Consider the following 15,187-nt stretch of genomic DNA (forward strand, 5'->3'; position numbering starts at 1 on the left):
CCTGTGCGGAGCTTGGAATGAATATCCCTGAGATTACCAATGGACAGCTGCACAAAGATAGTGCTAACATATTAACAGCATCTCTATTGGATTTTGAATGTTAAAAGTATTTGTAAAACAGCGTATTGGGGGGATTGCGATTTTTAATCAACAAAGGTAAAATGAACATTAGCAAGCATTTGTCCCATTTATTGTATTGCAATGGCATGAAATTTATATGAAATTTTTTTTGGGTGGGTGGATAGGGTCTCACTCTGTTGCCCAGGCTGGAGTGTAGTGGCGTGATCTCAGCTCAGATGATCCTCCCTTGTCAGTCTCCCAAGTAGCTGGGACTAGAGGTGCATGCCACCACGCCCGGCTAATTTTTCCATTTTTAGCAGAGACGAGGTTTCACCATGTGGCCCAGGCTGGTCTTGAATTCCTGAGCTCAAGCAATGTGCCCGCCTTGGTCTCCTAAAGTGCTGGGATTACAGGAATGAGCCACTGCACCTCGCCTTGAATATATTTTAGTATGTTTTCTCTTTTCAAGTAAAAAACCAGGTGTCTTTCTGTTAAGTTGATCTGTTTTTAACACTATAGGAAAGAAATATCGGGACAGGACAATGAGGAACGTGAACTTTGTCAAACCCCCAGAGAAATAAACATCAACAGTATTCAGAAAGAGTTAGGAAGGGTTTCTTTTCCAGGAGTTTGTTAGACTAGATGAGGAACATTGTGGGGATTTGTTTTTAAAATTCTTAACATTTTGCTTTTACATAGATAAACTTTCTTCACTAGAAAGAGTGATAACTATATTTGCAGACACTCTGTAAATCCAACTTGTAACTATAGTGGCTTGCTTTGGTTTTAAAGCAAATTGGCAAGAGAGTTTGCTCTATAAATCCTTCCTTTTAAAATTTGGAATCTGTGGTGAAATAATGCAAATATGGGATCAGGTGTGGTGGCTCACACCTGTAATCCCAGCACTTTGGGAGGCCGAGACGGGCAGATCATGAGGTCAGGAGTTCAAGAGCAGCCTGGCCAACATGGTGAAACCCTGTCTCTACTAAAAGTACAAAAAATTAGCCAGGGGTGGTGGTAGGCACCTGTAATCTCAACTACTCGGGAGGCTGAGGCAGGAGAATCGCTTGAACCCAGGAGGCGGAGGTTGCAGTGAGCCAAGACCACACCACTGCACTCTAGCCTGGGCAACAGAGAGAGACTCCGTCTCAAGACAAATAAATAAAATAAAATTTGGAATCTATGGTGAAATAATACAAATATGGGGTCAGGCGTGGTGGCTCACACCTGTAATTCCAATACTTTGGGAGTCTGAGGCAGGAGGATCATTTGAACCTAGGAGTTTGAGACCAGCCTGGGAAACATAGTGAGACCCTGTCTCAAAAAAAAAAAAATCCAAATTTGGTGAAGACAACCCCTCTCAATATTAGCACATAACTGTCTCTAGTTTTAGGTTAAAATAGAACACAATTTAATTTATGCATGTATGCGCAAAATGATGATTGCCTTCTGAGAGATGAGACATCGGAGAGTGAGCCTTTAAGATCATTACCTTTCTCACATCACCGCTGCGCTGTCATGTTTAATGGTGTCTTATTACAGCAGCCACTCAGGTGTCTAATGTTAAACCTTCTTCTTGTCTGGCCTATGGAGGGTGGATCACACAATGATTCGGAATTGTCAGAAATGTTGGATTTTAACCTCTGCCCCAAGGATTACCGTGAATGGACCCCTGGACAAATTCCTTGACTGTCTTGGTCTTGTCCTTGTAAAAAGATCAAGTGAGATGCAGACCACTTCTAGCCCTAAACTCTGATTCTATGTGTTTGTCCCTTCCCTAGGTTTTCTAAGGTGATCAGGGACATAGACAAGTTTCTGGATGCTTATTTCAAAGAAAAGGCCAAAAGCTTTCAGGATGGGGAACAATATCTCTGTTCTTCCCTCTTTGGTCTTTTTATTCTCAGATTCTGATTTTAGATTCTGCATTTTGGCAACAAGTATTGTGGCTGGAGTTTTTCTTTCAGTGGACAGTTACGGAGTGCCAACATGGCAGTCATTGCTTGACACCACGGTGAACAAAGCAGGGATTCTGCACTTGAGATGCTCTCAGGCAGGGACTCTGTACTTGAGATGCTCTCAGGCTAACGATGAGGGTTTGTGTCATGGGGCTTTCTAACAGAAATGGCACTAGACAACAAGACAGATTGGTGTATTGTCAGAGAGGCTGCCTGGCTGGTAGCCTGCACAATGGGCCTAATAGGGTGGCATACAACCTTGGAGAATTTACCAGAATCTGGTGTCTGTTGCCAGCCTTCCAGGCTTGAGAAGCTGAGTCATGTTAGAAAGTAGGTTTACTTAGCACATCAAGAGTGGATCTGCCTTTTCATTCAGTAAACATTTTGGGAGCACCATGTGCCAGAACTCTTTCAGTTAAAAATAAATTCAGTTAAAAGGAAATTCAGGCTGGGTGCAGTGAATCACGCCTGTAATCCCAGCACTCTGGGAGACCAAAGTAGCCAGATCATTTGAGCCCAGGAGTTTGAGACCAGCCTGGGCAACTTGGTGAAACCCCATCTCTTCAAAAAATACACACCAGAAACAAACAAAAAACTAGCCAGATGTGATGGCACATGCCTGTAGTCCCAGCTACTCAGGAGGCTAAGATGGGAGGATCACTTGAGCCTGGGGAAGTCAAGGCTGCAGTGAGCAGTGATTGCACCACTGCACTTCAGCTTGGATAATGGAGTGAGACCTTGTTAAAAAAAAAAAAAAAATGGCTGGGCACAGTGGCTCAGGCCCATAATCCCAGCACTTTGGAAGGCAGAAGCAGGAGGACTGCTGGAGGCCAGGAGTTAGAGAGCAACCTGGGCAACATAGAAAGACGCTGTCTCTACAAAAAAATTTTTAAATAAAATTCAACTCGAATTTGTGCGTGCCCCCACAAAAAAGAATTTTTTTTTCCTCATCATCCTGGAAAATCTGGGCATGGGTGGATTCAGGAGTTCAGAAGTTCAAAGATAAGACCGTCTCTCTGTATCCTGGCCCTGCCAACTTCTGCTTGGTTTGATTCTCAGATTCCCTCCTTAGAGTAGCAAGATGACTGCTGTCAACACAAGCCATTCTTATAGCTCATGATCTCAGAGTAAGATGGACCCTCCCTTTCTCAGCAGACTTCCATTAAATCTCATGGAGGGATACCAATTGGCTCTTCTGGGGTTGCATATTCATCCCTGAATCAATTACTGTGGCTGGATTGGTCAGACCTGGGTTAGAAGGAAGGATCAGCCCCTTAAACTATATTGAATGAGTTCCTTGCAGAAAGGAGGGGTTCTGCCTTCCAAAGAAGAGGGAAGGGATTCTAGGCAGGAAAACAAAATGATGACAGCTATTCACAGTCGTTCACTGTGCTTGGCACAGGGAATATACCAGTGACCAGGACAGAGAATGCCACTGTCTTTAAGGAGGTTACATTCTAACTGGGGAAGTACACAAAAATAAAAAAGCAGATGAAATAATTATAAATTATGTTGAAGCAAGGAACTGAAATAGAAAATAATAGTGGGAACATTTTTAAAATTAATATGGGCTAGAAAGACCTCTTTGAATGGGTAATTTAAACTGAGCCCTAGAGGCTAGAAAAAAGTCAGTATGTAAAGAGTGGGAAGAAATGGGCTCCAGGCAGTGGGAACAGGTGTGAGAAGAGACTGAAATGGGGAAGAGCTTGACACTTTAGAGAAGAGCAGGGAGGCCGGAATGTAGTGGAGTGGCTCAAAGTAGACTAGAGAGAGAAAAAAAGACCAGAGTATGGAACACCTTATAATGCAAAGCTTGAGGATTTTAAAAAATGGTTTGGAGTGTCACGATTGGAGGTGATCAAAAGTAAAAGTCAGAAGTTCCACCAGTTCAGAGATCATTGTAGAATCCAGAGAGATGATGATAGGCCTGGGTGGCCTGCCATGACATGGTGGGAGTGGTTGTTATAAAGTGAGTCCAGCCCCTGGTGCCTCTGTGTCTTTCATGTTCATTTGCCCTTCCACCATGTTATGATGCATCAAGAAAGCCTCACCAGATGCCAGAGCCATGCACTTGGATGCTCCAGTCTCCAGAACTAAGAGAAATAAGTTCTTTATAAATGACCCAGTCTCAGGTATTCTATTACAGCAACATGAAATGAACAGACTTGGAAAAGAATTCATTCTGTGTGATCATTACTAATCTTTCCCAATAAGCAGACTCCTTGAGAAGCGAGTCATGTCAGAAAGCTGCCTGTGCCGGATGCAGTGGCTCATGCCTGTAATCCCAGCACTCTGGGAGGCCAAGGTGGGTGGATCGCTTGAGCTCAGGAGTTTGAGACCATCCTGGGCAACATAGCAAAACCCTGTCTCTACAAAAAATACAAAAAATTAGCCAGGTGTGGTGGCCTCTGCCTGTAGTCCCAGCTACTCAAGAGGCTGAGGTGGGAGAATGGTGTGAGCTCAAGAGGCAGAAGTTGCAGTGAGTTAAGATCGCTCCATTGCACTCCAGCCTGGACAACAGAGCCAGACCCTGTCCCAAATAAAAAAGAACGAGAGAAAGCTGAGCATGAATATTTTGATGTATAGTGGTACAACATTCACAGCAAGTGGACCTAAAAGATAGGCTGTAACAATTGCAGTCTGTTGGCTTAGATCCCCTTCTTTCTGCAGTTTTTGAAAAGGCACACCCTCTATGATGCTCCTTCTGTACATTCACAGTGGGCTGAATCCCCCTCTTTCAATTGATGCGTTCTTTGGACTTTTGAAGATATTTCATGTAGCCAGGGACTACTTTTACTGATTTAAGGGCCATCCTGCCTCTTTAAGGTGGATTTACATAACTCCTACCTGATTGGTTTACAGGTTGAGTTAAAACTCTCTGAGAGTAGCTTTATTTCTCCTTGCAAGTTTTGAGGGATATTTCTTGAATTTCCATACAATATTACACACATCTATATCAAAGCAAGGTTGAAGGAGATTCCCTGATTCATATATGCATATACTAGAATGAATCTCCTAGTTCCATTCCAGATAACATTCACAATGCAAAATATTTCTCTTCTAACTTTTCTTAGCATCTATGAGATTAAGTACATACAAGGAATACCCAGTAACGAGCAAAAGGGGTACTTGGGTTTACTATATATTTTGACAGACAACTTATTCCTTAACACCTCTAGTCCCTTCCCTTGGAAATAAACACATCAGTAAAACTCCACCACTTCTATTCCCCTCTACCAAACTGTCACCAACATGAAAATTAGCTGAAAGCACTCCTCAAGGATTGAGAGAGGGCCAGGCCACCTACGTTTTTAAAGTCTCTTGGTATTATAAGTGATAAAAAAAAAAAAAAAAAAAGATGCCAAAAACAGGATTACAAGAATTGTGGTATATTTTAAAAATACCACAGTTACCAAATTAATGGACGCACCCACAAAACACGGCACACAGTTGTATTCTTCACAAGATAATTACAGCCCTTTATAAAAAGTAGCTTATAGCATACTTCAGTAGATAGTGAGCCTTGTAATGAGACACAAGTTGTAGATGAATATATTTTTCTTTTAATCCAGTCAGTGTTTCTTTGTGACTGTGTGAAGAACTTCATGTGGAGATAAAGTAAAGCATTCAAGTTTGAGACTCTTCTTGAATGTAAGCTTATGTCAAATGTTGCACTGGTGGATCCACCTCCCCCGCACCCCCCGCACCCCGCACCCACTCCATTCTGATTGTCATGTGTTTAACTAGAAATTGATGGAAATCAGTGTTAGCAACTGAGGGCCTTAGAATATTGTCAGTCTCGGCATCCTCTCCCAGTATGATTAGGGGACAAAAGTCTGTGTAGAGATTGTGTCCAGGAACCTCTGGGCACAAGCTCTATACAGATTGGCTCTGGGGTCTGAGGGGCGCCCTAACTAGATTAGAAACTGACATGTTCTACCCCAGGGCCTCCCCGAACGACAGCAGGCGAGAATCCTCGCGCCGGACACCGGCAACAGGGTCAGTATCTCGTCTCCTCTCTCCACCGACGTGTCTCTGGCTTTTCCGCGCCCCGGGATGCGTCCAGAAGGTCCTGGAGAGCTGTGCGTCCCCTTGGCAACCATACAATGCGCAGGAAGGCGACGTGAGATGGGCTGAGTCCGGCCGGGGCTGGGCTGTGCGGGACTAGGGCGGGACTCGGGAGCGAGACCGGGGCGGGGCTCGGGGCGGGGCTGGGAGCGAGCGGCCCTGTAGTATCGCGCAGAGAGCAAACTGCGCCTAGGCAACCAGCCGGGAGGGTGAGTGCCGCGCGCCGCAGAAGCTTCTGGCGCGAATGGAGAACCAAGAGTTTCTAGGTTCGTCTGAGCCGTCCGAAGTGACCGATGGGCAGGTCTCAACAGAAATATCCACTTGCTCCGAAGTCTTCCAGAAGCCCATTATGCTCAGGATTCTCGACACTCACAGCGAGCTTGGAGAGTCGGAGGATCCCGAGAAACACGAGAATCCCGAGGAGCCAGAGGAGGTCAGGGAGCAAGACGAGTCCGAGGAATGTGATGAGCCCCACGAGTCCTATGAGCCCCACGCGCCCTATGCGCCCCATGAGCCCCGGGACTCCTATGCACCCTACGAACTCCATGAGCACCATGCAGCCCCCAAACTTCGCAAGGCCAGTGAGCCCCGACAGCTCCGCCAAGCCCGTGAGCCCCGCAAGCCCCGCAAGCCCCGCGAGGCCAAGGAAACCGAATTACTTCCCAGTGCCGCAGTAATGATCTCCCCATCTCTGATCACCAGAGCCCCGCCACGGCCTCAGCTGTCTTTCCTGGGAGGTAGGTGTTCCCCTTCCCTCATCCCCTCTCCTGCTCCTCCCTTCCCCTTATTCCCCACGCGCTGAGCAACCACGCCCCATCTAGAACCGGGGGTCCTAAGTTGGAGGTTTGCATGCAAGAGCTTGCCATATTGAAAGGAACTTGTGTCATTTACCTGTTGCTTCGCAGTCATCAGCCCTTGCGTTTCAAGGGACTCAGATGGGAAATTGACACCTAATAATGAGAGAAACTGAATCTCTTCTCTTCCACTGCCACCTAATGAGCTATTGTTACCTCCTTTTGAAGCCCTTTTTCATTCGCCTCTACAGTTAGTCATTGCGTTCCTCTGGGTTGCACTTTGAATGTTACACTTGTTAGAGCACTTAAGATCTTGTATTTCACCATTCGTCTTTCTCCTTCACTAAATTTTCGTCAGTGTTTGGCATATGGTCACATGTGGAAACAAAGCATTCATTGAGCAAGTATTCAGAGTGTGCATCTACAAAGTGCTCACGATATGCTCAGTCCCCACCACCTTCACGAGGTAACAGGGCAGATGGGACTTGGGTATAAACATCCTTCGTCTGACCCTACCAGCTCATTTATGATCCCTCACTAATGACCCAATCCAAAGCAATTATTTGTCCTCATTGGACCACCAATCTTTTGGGAAACCAATTTTTATCTCATGTTCTCACTGACTCCTCCGTACCCAGCCTGGATTCCATGATCTGCCATTGCAATTACTCCCTTACCTCTTCCAACATTCCATTGGCTCTCTGGTTATCCACGATACTTCTGACAAAACCCCAACCCTGATTGAACCCAGCCATCGATCTTCCTACACCTCAGCAGTTGACTCTTGCTGTGCAAAATTGCGCAGTCATACTGTCTGGTTTATTTCAATTTCATCTCAATTGGTCACTTGGCACTGCCTGGCAAGCTCACTTTATTCCCTTAGTAAGTTAGTTTTCCCAGTCTCTGAAGATGACCAACTGCCTTACTCTCCTCTAAAGTTCACACCTTTGACCCCCCACCCAGCTGAAGACTTTGCCTCATTCTTTATTGAGAAAATAGAAGTGATCAATCACGAAATCCCTTATTTTCTTACAATGGATCTATTGCTTTACCTGCATCTGTACCCATGAATTCTGCCTTTTCTCATATTTCAGGGAAGAATTGTGCCTTTTTTTTTTTTTAAATGAAAAGCAAAATCCTTCACTTATGCTTTAGATAGCACTCTCATTTCCTGAAGAACTTTCTTCCTGCAGTTATCCTCTCTCTCCTACAGCATCAGTTTCTCCCTAATTAATCAGTTCCACGAGCATACTCATACTCTAGAATCTTCCATCTTGAAATAACTCTTGACCCCATGTCATTTTTCAAACTCTCCCCTTCCACCAGCATCACCACCATTTCTCTGTTGTTCTTCATTGCAGAACTTGTCAAAAGAGTTGTCTATACTCACTGACTCAATTTCTTCACCTCTCATTCGCAACACATTTGGTTAGGCTTCTTTTCTCTACTCTCCCAAAACTGCTCTGGTTTACTGCTTTTCTCTCTGCCACCACTACTATCGTCATGCATGGAGATTTCATATCCACTTGGATGATCCATTTGGCTTCTCAGTTCTTTGACCACCTCACTTGGAAAGATCTTGTCCTTCACCCCATTGTAGGCACCCACTATCAAAGCCATTGTTAACTGCTGTACCATTTCCAGACTATTTCAAGCACTCTGATCTCTAACCATGTCTTAGCTTTCCAGTTCACTCCTCCATGAACCCTCTATCAGATTTTCAGCTTAAGGGACTTCTAATACATTGATCCTACTAACTTTTCATTATATATCACTATCTTATGTCCTGCCGTCTCTCCTCACCTTATATTCCATGGACCAACAATGGAATCACTCCCTTGATTCTCTCTCCCTCTGTCATTCTTGCCTTGTTAAATCCAACTCTTGCTTGCACTTGGAATAACAGATAATGGCAAGAGAAAGGCAAACAACTATGCCAACTATGCTAACTGACCTTTAAATCCGTGGTCTTGAACTTCAAGTGGGCTCTCAGTGCTGCTTGCCAGTCATACTGTATTTCCCCAGTCAATTTATTTTCCAACTGTCCCAGAAATTATGGTGAGTGCTCTCATTCCTCAACCTTCTACATCCTTTCCTCCTCGCTCTTAGCTGATGATTTCACTTTTTTTCTTCACTGAGAATAGAAGAAATTCTGAAAGATCTTCATATCTTTCCACCATGAAATCTACCAAAATGCCAGCATCTATATGTATGTACTCTACTTTTTTTCCTGTTAATAATGGATGAACTGTCCTTGCTCCTATTAAAGGCCATTCCATCAATCTATATGTTGGATTTCAATCCCATCTTTCAATTCATCTAACTTCTTTAAGCTCTTTGTTCCTAAAATTAGCCTCTCTCTCCTGCATCATTGTATTCCTCCTCTACTGGATCATTCCCATCAGCATACAAACATGTGCAATGCACTGGGTACGGTGCTTCACACCTGTAATCCCAGCACTTTGAGAGGCTGAGGTGGAAGGTTCACTTGAGGCTGGAATTCAAAATCAGCCTGAGCAACATAGTGAAACCTTGTTTCTACAAAAAAAAAAAAAAAAAAAAAAAAATTATTAACCATGCATTGTGACACATAACTGTAGTCCCAGTTACTGGGAGACTGAGGCAGGAGTATCACAGATCACCTCAGTCTCAGCAGTTCGAGGATACAGTGAGATATGATCATGCCGCTGCACTCCAGCCTGGACAACAGAACAAGACCCTGTCTCAAGAACAAAAACAAAAACCAACTAACCAAACAACAACGACAACAGCAAAATGCACAATAACTCTTGTCTTTAAAAAATCCCCAAACCTTCCCTGAACCCCATGTGCCCATCCAGGTATCATGATTTCCTTGCTCTGCTTTAGAGGAAAAATTTTGCAATTGAATTACCTGCAAGTCGTTATCTACATGTCCTCTTTCCGCCTTTTTCCCCTTCTCTTGAGACCCACTTACATTTTCATCCCCTCCACTTAGCTGTGGTGGCTTTTGCTGAGGTCACAATGATCTCTGCCTTGTCAAATTCAATGGCTAATTCTTCATCTTCATTTTACTCATCTGACACATTAACCTCCTATTTTCTTAGAAGTCTTCTTTACATGACTTCTGGGATGCCTCTACCTCTGTGGTCCTACCTCATTGATTGTTCTTTAGTCAGTTTCCTTTGCTGAATCCTCCTCTTCCCAGCCTTTAGGTTGAAGTGACCAATGGCTTAGTCCTCTCAGATTCATTCTTCTAGAACTTTCCTTATTCCTTGGGTGAGGTCATCAGTTCCATGGCCTTAACTATATTCTGGTAACTTCCCAAATTGTCTCTAGCCTCAGTTTTTCCCCTAAACTCGAGTTTTATAACCAGTCGTTGATTTATCATCGCTGCTTGAATATCAGTTTGGCATGTAAAACATAATGCGGGCTAGGCATGGTGGCTCATGCCTGTAATCCCAGCACTTTGGGAGGCTGAGGCGGGTGGATCACCTGAGGTCAGGAGTTCGAGACCAGCCTCACCAACATGGTGAAACCCCATCTCTACTAAAAATACAAAAACAATAGCCAGGCATGGTGGCACATGCCTGTAATCCCAGCTACTTGGGAGGCTAAGGCAGGAGAATTGCTTGAACCCAGGAGGTAGAGGTTGCAGTGAGTTGAGATTGCACCATTGCAGTCTAGCCTGGGCAACGAGTGAAACTCCATCTCAAAAACAACAACAAGCAACAACCAAAAAAACCATAATGTGCTCACCACTGAAGTCTTCCTGCAACACCCATACGTGCTCTTCCCTTGTTGTTTCCCATTTCAGCAAATGGCACCAGCGTTCATTTATCCAGGTGCCCAAAAACCTTGGCATCATTCTTGATGCCTGTTTTTCTCTTACACTCAGACTTTAAACCATTAGCAAATTGTAACTTTGAGCTATATCCTGACTATGGCTGTTTCTTAACATTTAAAATGTCATTATCTTTGTAAGCCACTATCATCTCTTGCCTGGTCTAAGGGAGGAGACCACCCCTCATAGTGTCTTATGCCCAATTTCTGCCTCCACAGAAAGAAGTCAAAACTAAAAGGCAGAAATGAAATCCACAGACAGACAGCCCGGCGCCACACCCTGGGCCTGGCAGTTAAATATCGACCCCTGACCTAATCGGTTATGTTATCTATAGATTACAGACATTGTATGAAAAAGCACTATGAAAATCCCTGTCCTGTTCTGTTCCATTCTAATTACTGGTGCTTACAGTCCCCAGTCACGTACCCCCTGCTTGCTCAACGGATGACAACCCTCTCACGTGGACCCCGTTAGAGTTGTAAGCCCTTAAGAGGGGCAGGAATTGCTCACTCGGAGAGCTTGGCTTTTGAGACATGAGTCTTGCCAATGCTCCTGGCCGAAAGCTGTTCCTTCTTTAACTTGGTGACTGAGGGGTTTTGTCTGCGGCTAGTCCTGCTACAGGTCCACTGCAGTAGCCTCCAGCTGGGTTCTTGTCTTGCCCCATCCCTGGTTCATTGTACCTACAGTGGTCACAGAAGTCCCTTAGAACATAAATTATATGCAGTTCTCTTGCTCTCCAGAATGGGTTCTCACCTCAGGTAGTATGTCCTCTGAGGCAGGGATCCCCAACTTTTTTGGCACCAGGGATGGGTTTTGTAGAAGGCAATTTTTTCACTGGGTCGGGGTAACTGTTCCACTTCAGATCAATCTATCAGGCGTTAGATTCTCATAAGGACCACGCAAGCTAGATCCCTTACATGCGCATGCGCAGTTCACCATAGGGTTTGTGTTTCTATGAGAATGTAATGCCACCACTGATCTGACAGGAGGCGGAGTTCAGGCTGTAACGCCTGCTCGCCTGCCACTCACCTCCTGCTATGCAGCCTGGCTCCTAACAGGCCACAGACCAAACCAGTCCACAGCCCGGGGGTTGGAAACCCCTGCTCTAAAGTCTTTAGCAGGCCTCCAAGGCCCCACTTGATCTGAGCCTGTCACTAACCTCACCTTGAACTTGACCTGATATGTCCATGACATCATGTTCTACTACTCCCCTGTCAGCTTTTGCTCTGCAGGCACATGGGCATCCTTGCTCTGAGCTCAGGATCATTTCACTTGCTTTTTCCTCTGCCAGGGCACTCTTCTTTCAAATACTTGTCATCTCCTTTTCATGGAGTACCAAAAAGAGCATTATTTGGCCTGCTCCTTTTCTTTGAGACACTTATCTGACTGTATATCTATTTGTTTACTTGTTTACATTAAGCTCTTATGGAGGCAGGACCTTTGTCTTTCATCCTCAGTGCCTCAAGCTTGCCTGGAACAAGTCAGGAAATAATTGTTGTTGAATGAAAGATCTCTTCATTTGACCTCTGTGTTACCAAATCCAGTGGTTTCTTCTCTATCCTTAGCATTGTCAAAGAAAGTCAAAGAGTTAATACCCATAAAGGTCTTAGAACAGATGTGGTACATTTTAAGTGCTCAGTAGATGTTAGCTAGTAGTAGTAGTAGTAGTAGTAGTGTTGTAGTGTTATTATTATTATTGTTACTATTTTGAGATGGAGTCTTGCTGTGTTGCGCAGGCTGGAGTGCAGTGGTGCAATCTTGGCTCACTGCAACGTCCGCCTCCTGGGTTCAAGTGATTCTCCTGTCTCAGCCTCCAGTGTAGCTGGGATTACAGGTGTGCGCCACCATGCCTGGCTGATTTTTGTATTTTTAGTAGAGACAGGTTTCACCATGTTGGCCAGGCTGGTCTTGAACTCCTGACCTTAGGTGATCCGCTCACCTCAGCCTCACAAAGTGTTAGGATTACAGGCATGAGCCACCACGCCCGGCCAATGTGTTAGTATTATTATCTCATTAAACCTCTTGGCAGCATCTAACACAACTGGCTACTCCCTTCTTGTGGCCTCTGTGACACCATAGTCTTCTAGTTTAGCATCCACCTGACTGGTTGCTCCTTCTCAGGCTCCTTTGCTGAACCCTCTCTGAATTCTCAAATTCTAACAGGCTCTATCCTGACCCCTTTAAAAAATATTTACACTTTTACCCCTAGGTGGTCATAACCACACGCAAGAGTTTAGCATTTCTATGCTGCTGCCTTCTAAATTTTTATATTCTCTCTTCTCTGAGTCTGACACTTATATATTCAACTGCCTCCTGGACATCTCCATTTGAATATTGATATATTGCTTGATATATGCTTCTCAAATTGACTATACTTTCAAACGGAAGTCTTGATTTCCCTTCCAGCCTTGTTCTTCCTTCAGTTTCCCCCATCTGAGAAAATATCGTGAAGTTGCTCAAGCTAAAGAAAATCTACTCTTCTTCGATTTTTCTTGCCTCACCTTCAAGTACAATGCACCCAGTGAAAGTTCTGTGTTTTATATCAAGAATATTTCCTGAATTTATTCATTTCTGCTGCTAACACACTCACTCCAGTTGTCTAGTTGTGGTCACTTCTTACCTGGATTTCTTTTTTTTTTTTTTTGAGACGGAGTCTTGCTCTGTCGCCCAGGCTGGAGTGCAGTGGCACAATCTCGGCTCACTGCAAGCTGTGCCTCCTGGGTTCATGCCATTCTCCTGCCTCAGCCTCCCCAGCAGCTGGGACTACAGGCACATGCCGCCGCAACTGGCTAATTTTTTGTATTTTTGGTAGAGGCGGGGTTTCACCATGTTAGCCAGGATGATCTCAATCTCCAGGCAGGCAGATCACCTGAGGGTGCAGTTCAAGACCAGCCTGGCCAACATAGTGAAACCTCAGCTCTACTAAAAATACAAAAATGAGCCATGCATGGTGGCGCAGGCCTGTAATCCCAGCTACTCTGGAGGCTGAGGCAGGAGAATTGCTTGAACCCGGGAGGTGGAGGTTGCAGTGAGCCAAGATCATGCCACTGCACTCCAGCCTGAGAAACAGAGCGAGACTCCATCTCAAAAAAACAAAACATAAGAAAAGACTACTTTAAAGCCTTCTACCTTCTCAATTTGTCTTCTATATTTTCCTTGTCAATTCCAATAAGTCTTCACGTTAATTCCTATAGTAAAGCTCAACAAACACTAAGTATTTTATATAATATTTACAAAACGTAGTGTAAACTTTGGACGACAATTAGCACATCCCTGTGCCTCTACTCACTCAATAAGATTTTTTTTCACCCAACATTTATTGAGTGACTACTAAGTCACTCTTCTGTGTCCTATGGAGTGCAAAGATGAGTAAGACATGGCATTTTGGTTGTGTGCCAAATTTTTAAAATTTATAGAATCGGTTCTATTATTCTGTCACCTAACAATAGTATCATCTAATCATCACTGTTATTGCTGAACTTTATTCAGCACATGCTATGTTCATGGTGTAGGTACTGAGCTGTAGATGAATAAGACATGGATTCCTTCCTTGAAGAACTATTTATGTGGTTGGGAGGCTGAACACATCCACAACAATAACACATCCATAGCATACACAGTAAAATGTACTGGAGTATCCTACAGGACAAGCACTTCATTTTTCTGAGTTAAGTGGCAACAATAACTTCTTTTTATTTTTTACTTATTTATTTTTTGGAGACGGAGTTTTGATCTTGTTGCCCAAGCTGGAGTGCAATGGCGCAATCTCAGCTCACTGCAACCTCTGCCTCCCAGGTTCAAGTGATTCTCCTGCCTCAGCCTCCTGAGTAGCTGGGATTACAGGCCTGTACCACCACACCTGGCAAATTTTTATATTTTTAGTAGAGACGGGGTTTCACCATGTTGGCCAGGCTGGTCTCAAACTCCTGACCTTAAGTGATCTGCCTGCCTCAGCCTCCCAAAGTGCTGATGTTACAGGTGTGAGCCACCGTGCCTGCCTTAAAGTAGTGTTTTCTAAAGCAGAGTCTGAATACATTTTAGAGAGAGTCTTGTGACCATGCTACTTCAGGAAGGCCCTGACTTATCTCCCTAAAGTAGGCACCCCCTCCTTCTGCCTTATCAGCCACATCACACTGATTTATTTCCTTCTCAGCGCTTACCACTCTCTAAGTTAGTTACTTACTTGTTGTCTGTCTTTCCACCTGAAAGGTAAGCTGCGTGACCTTGGACAGGTATTTAAGTTTCTTTATCCTTCTCTATTTCAAAGCTTAAAATGAATGGGTAAACTCAGCATAAAAGTCATTCATGGCCGGAGGTGGTGGCTCATGCCTGTAATCCCAGCACTTTGGGAGGCCGAGGCGGGCGGATCACGAAGTCAGGAGATCGAGACCATCCTGGTGAACACGGTGAAACCCCGTCTCTACTAAAAATACAAAAAAATTAGTCGGGGGTGGTGGCGGGCGCCTGTAGTCCCAGCTACTTGGGAG

At 44.5% G+C, this 15,187-nt stretch overlaps 1 protein-coding gene across 1 annotated transcript in view; it reads left to right on the forward strand.

Annotated features, from left to right (window-relative positions):
- Positions 1-6,265: 6,265 nt before the first annotated feature.
- The window catches only part of THEGL (theg spermatid protein-like), an 85,060-nt gene continuing 76,138 nt past the window's right edge, over positions 6,266-15,187 (forward strand). The window contains exon 1 of the mRNA XM_011998458.1: positions 6,266-6,820. Coding sequence (XP_011853848.1) covers positions 6,328-6,820 — 493 coding nt within the window. The 5' untranslated portion in view covers positions 6,266-6,327. The remainder of the gene's footprint in view (positions 6,821-15,187) is intronic.

The sequence above is a fragment of the Mandrillus leucophaeus genome, unplaced genomic scaffold, assembly GCF_000951045.1.
Source record: "Mandrillus leucophaeus isolate KB7577 unplaced genomic scaffold, Mleu.le_1.0 Scaffold570, whole genome shotgun sequence".
NCBI classification, from domain to species: domain Eukaryota; kingdom Metazoa; phylum Chordata; class Mammalia; order Primates; family Cercopithecidae; genus Mandrillus; species Mandrillus leucophaeus.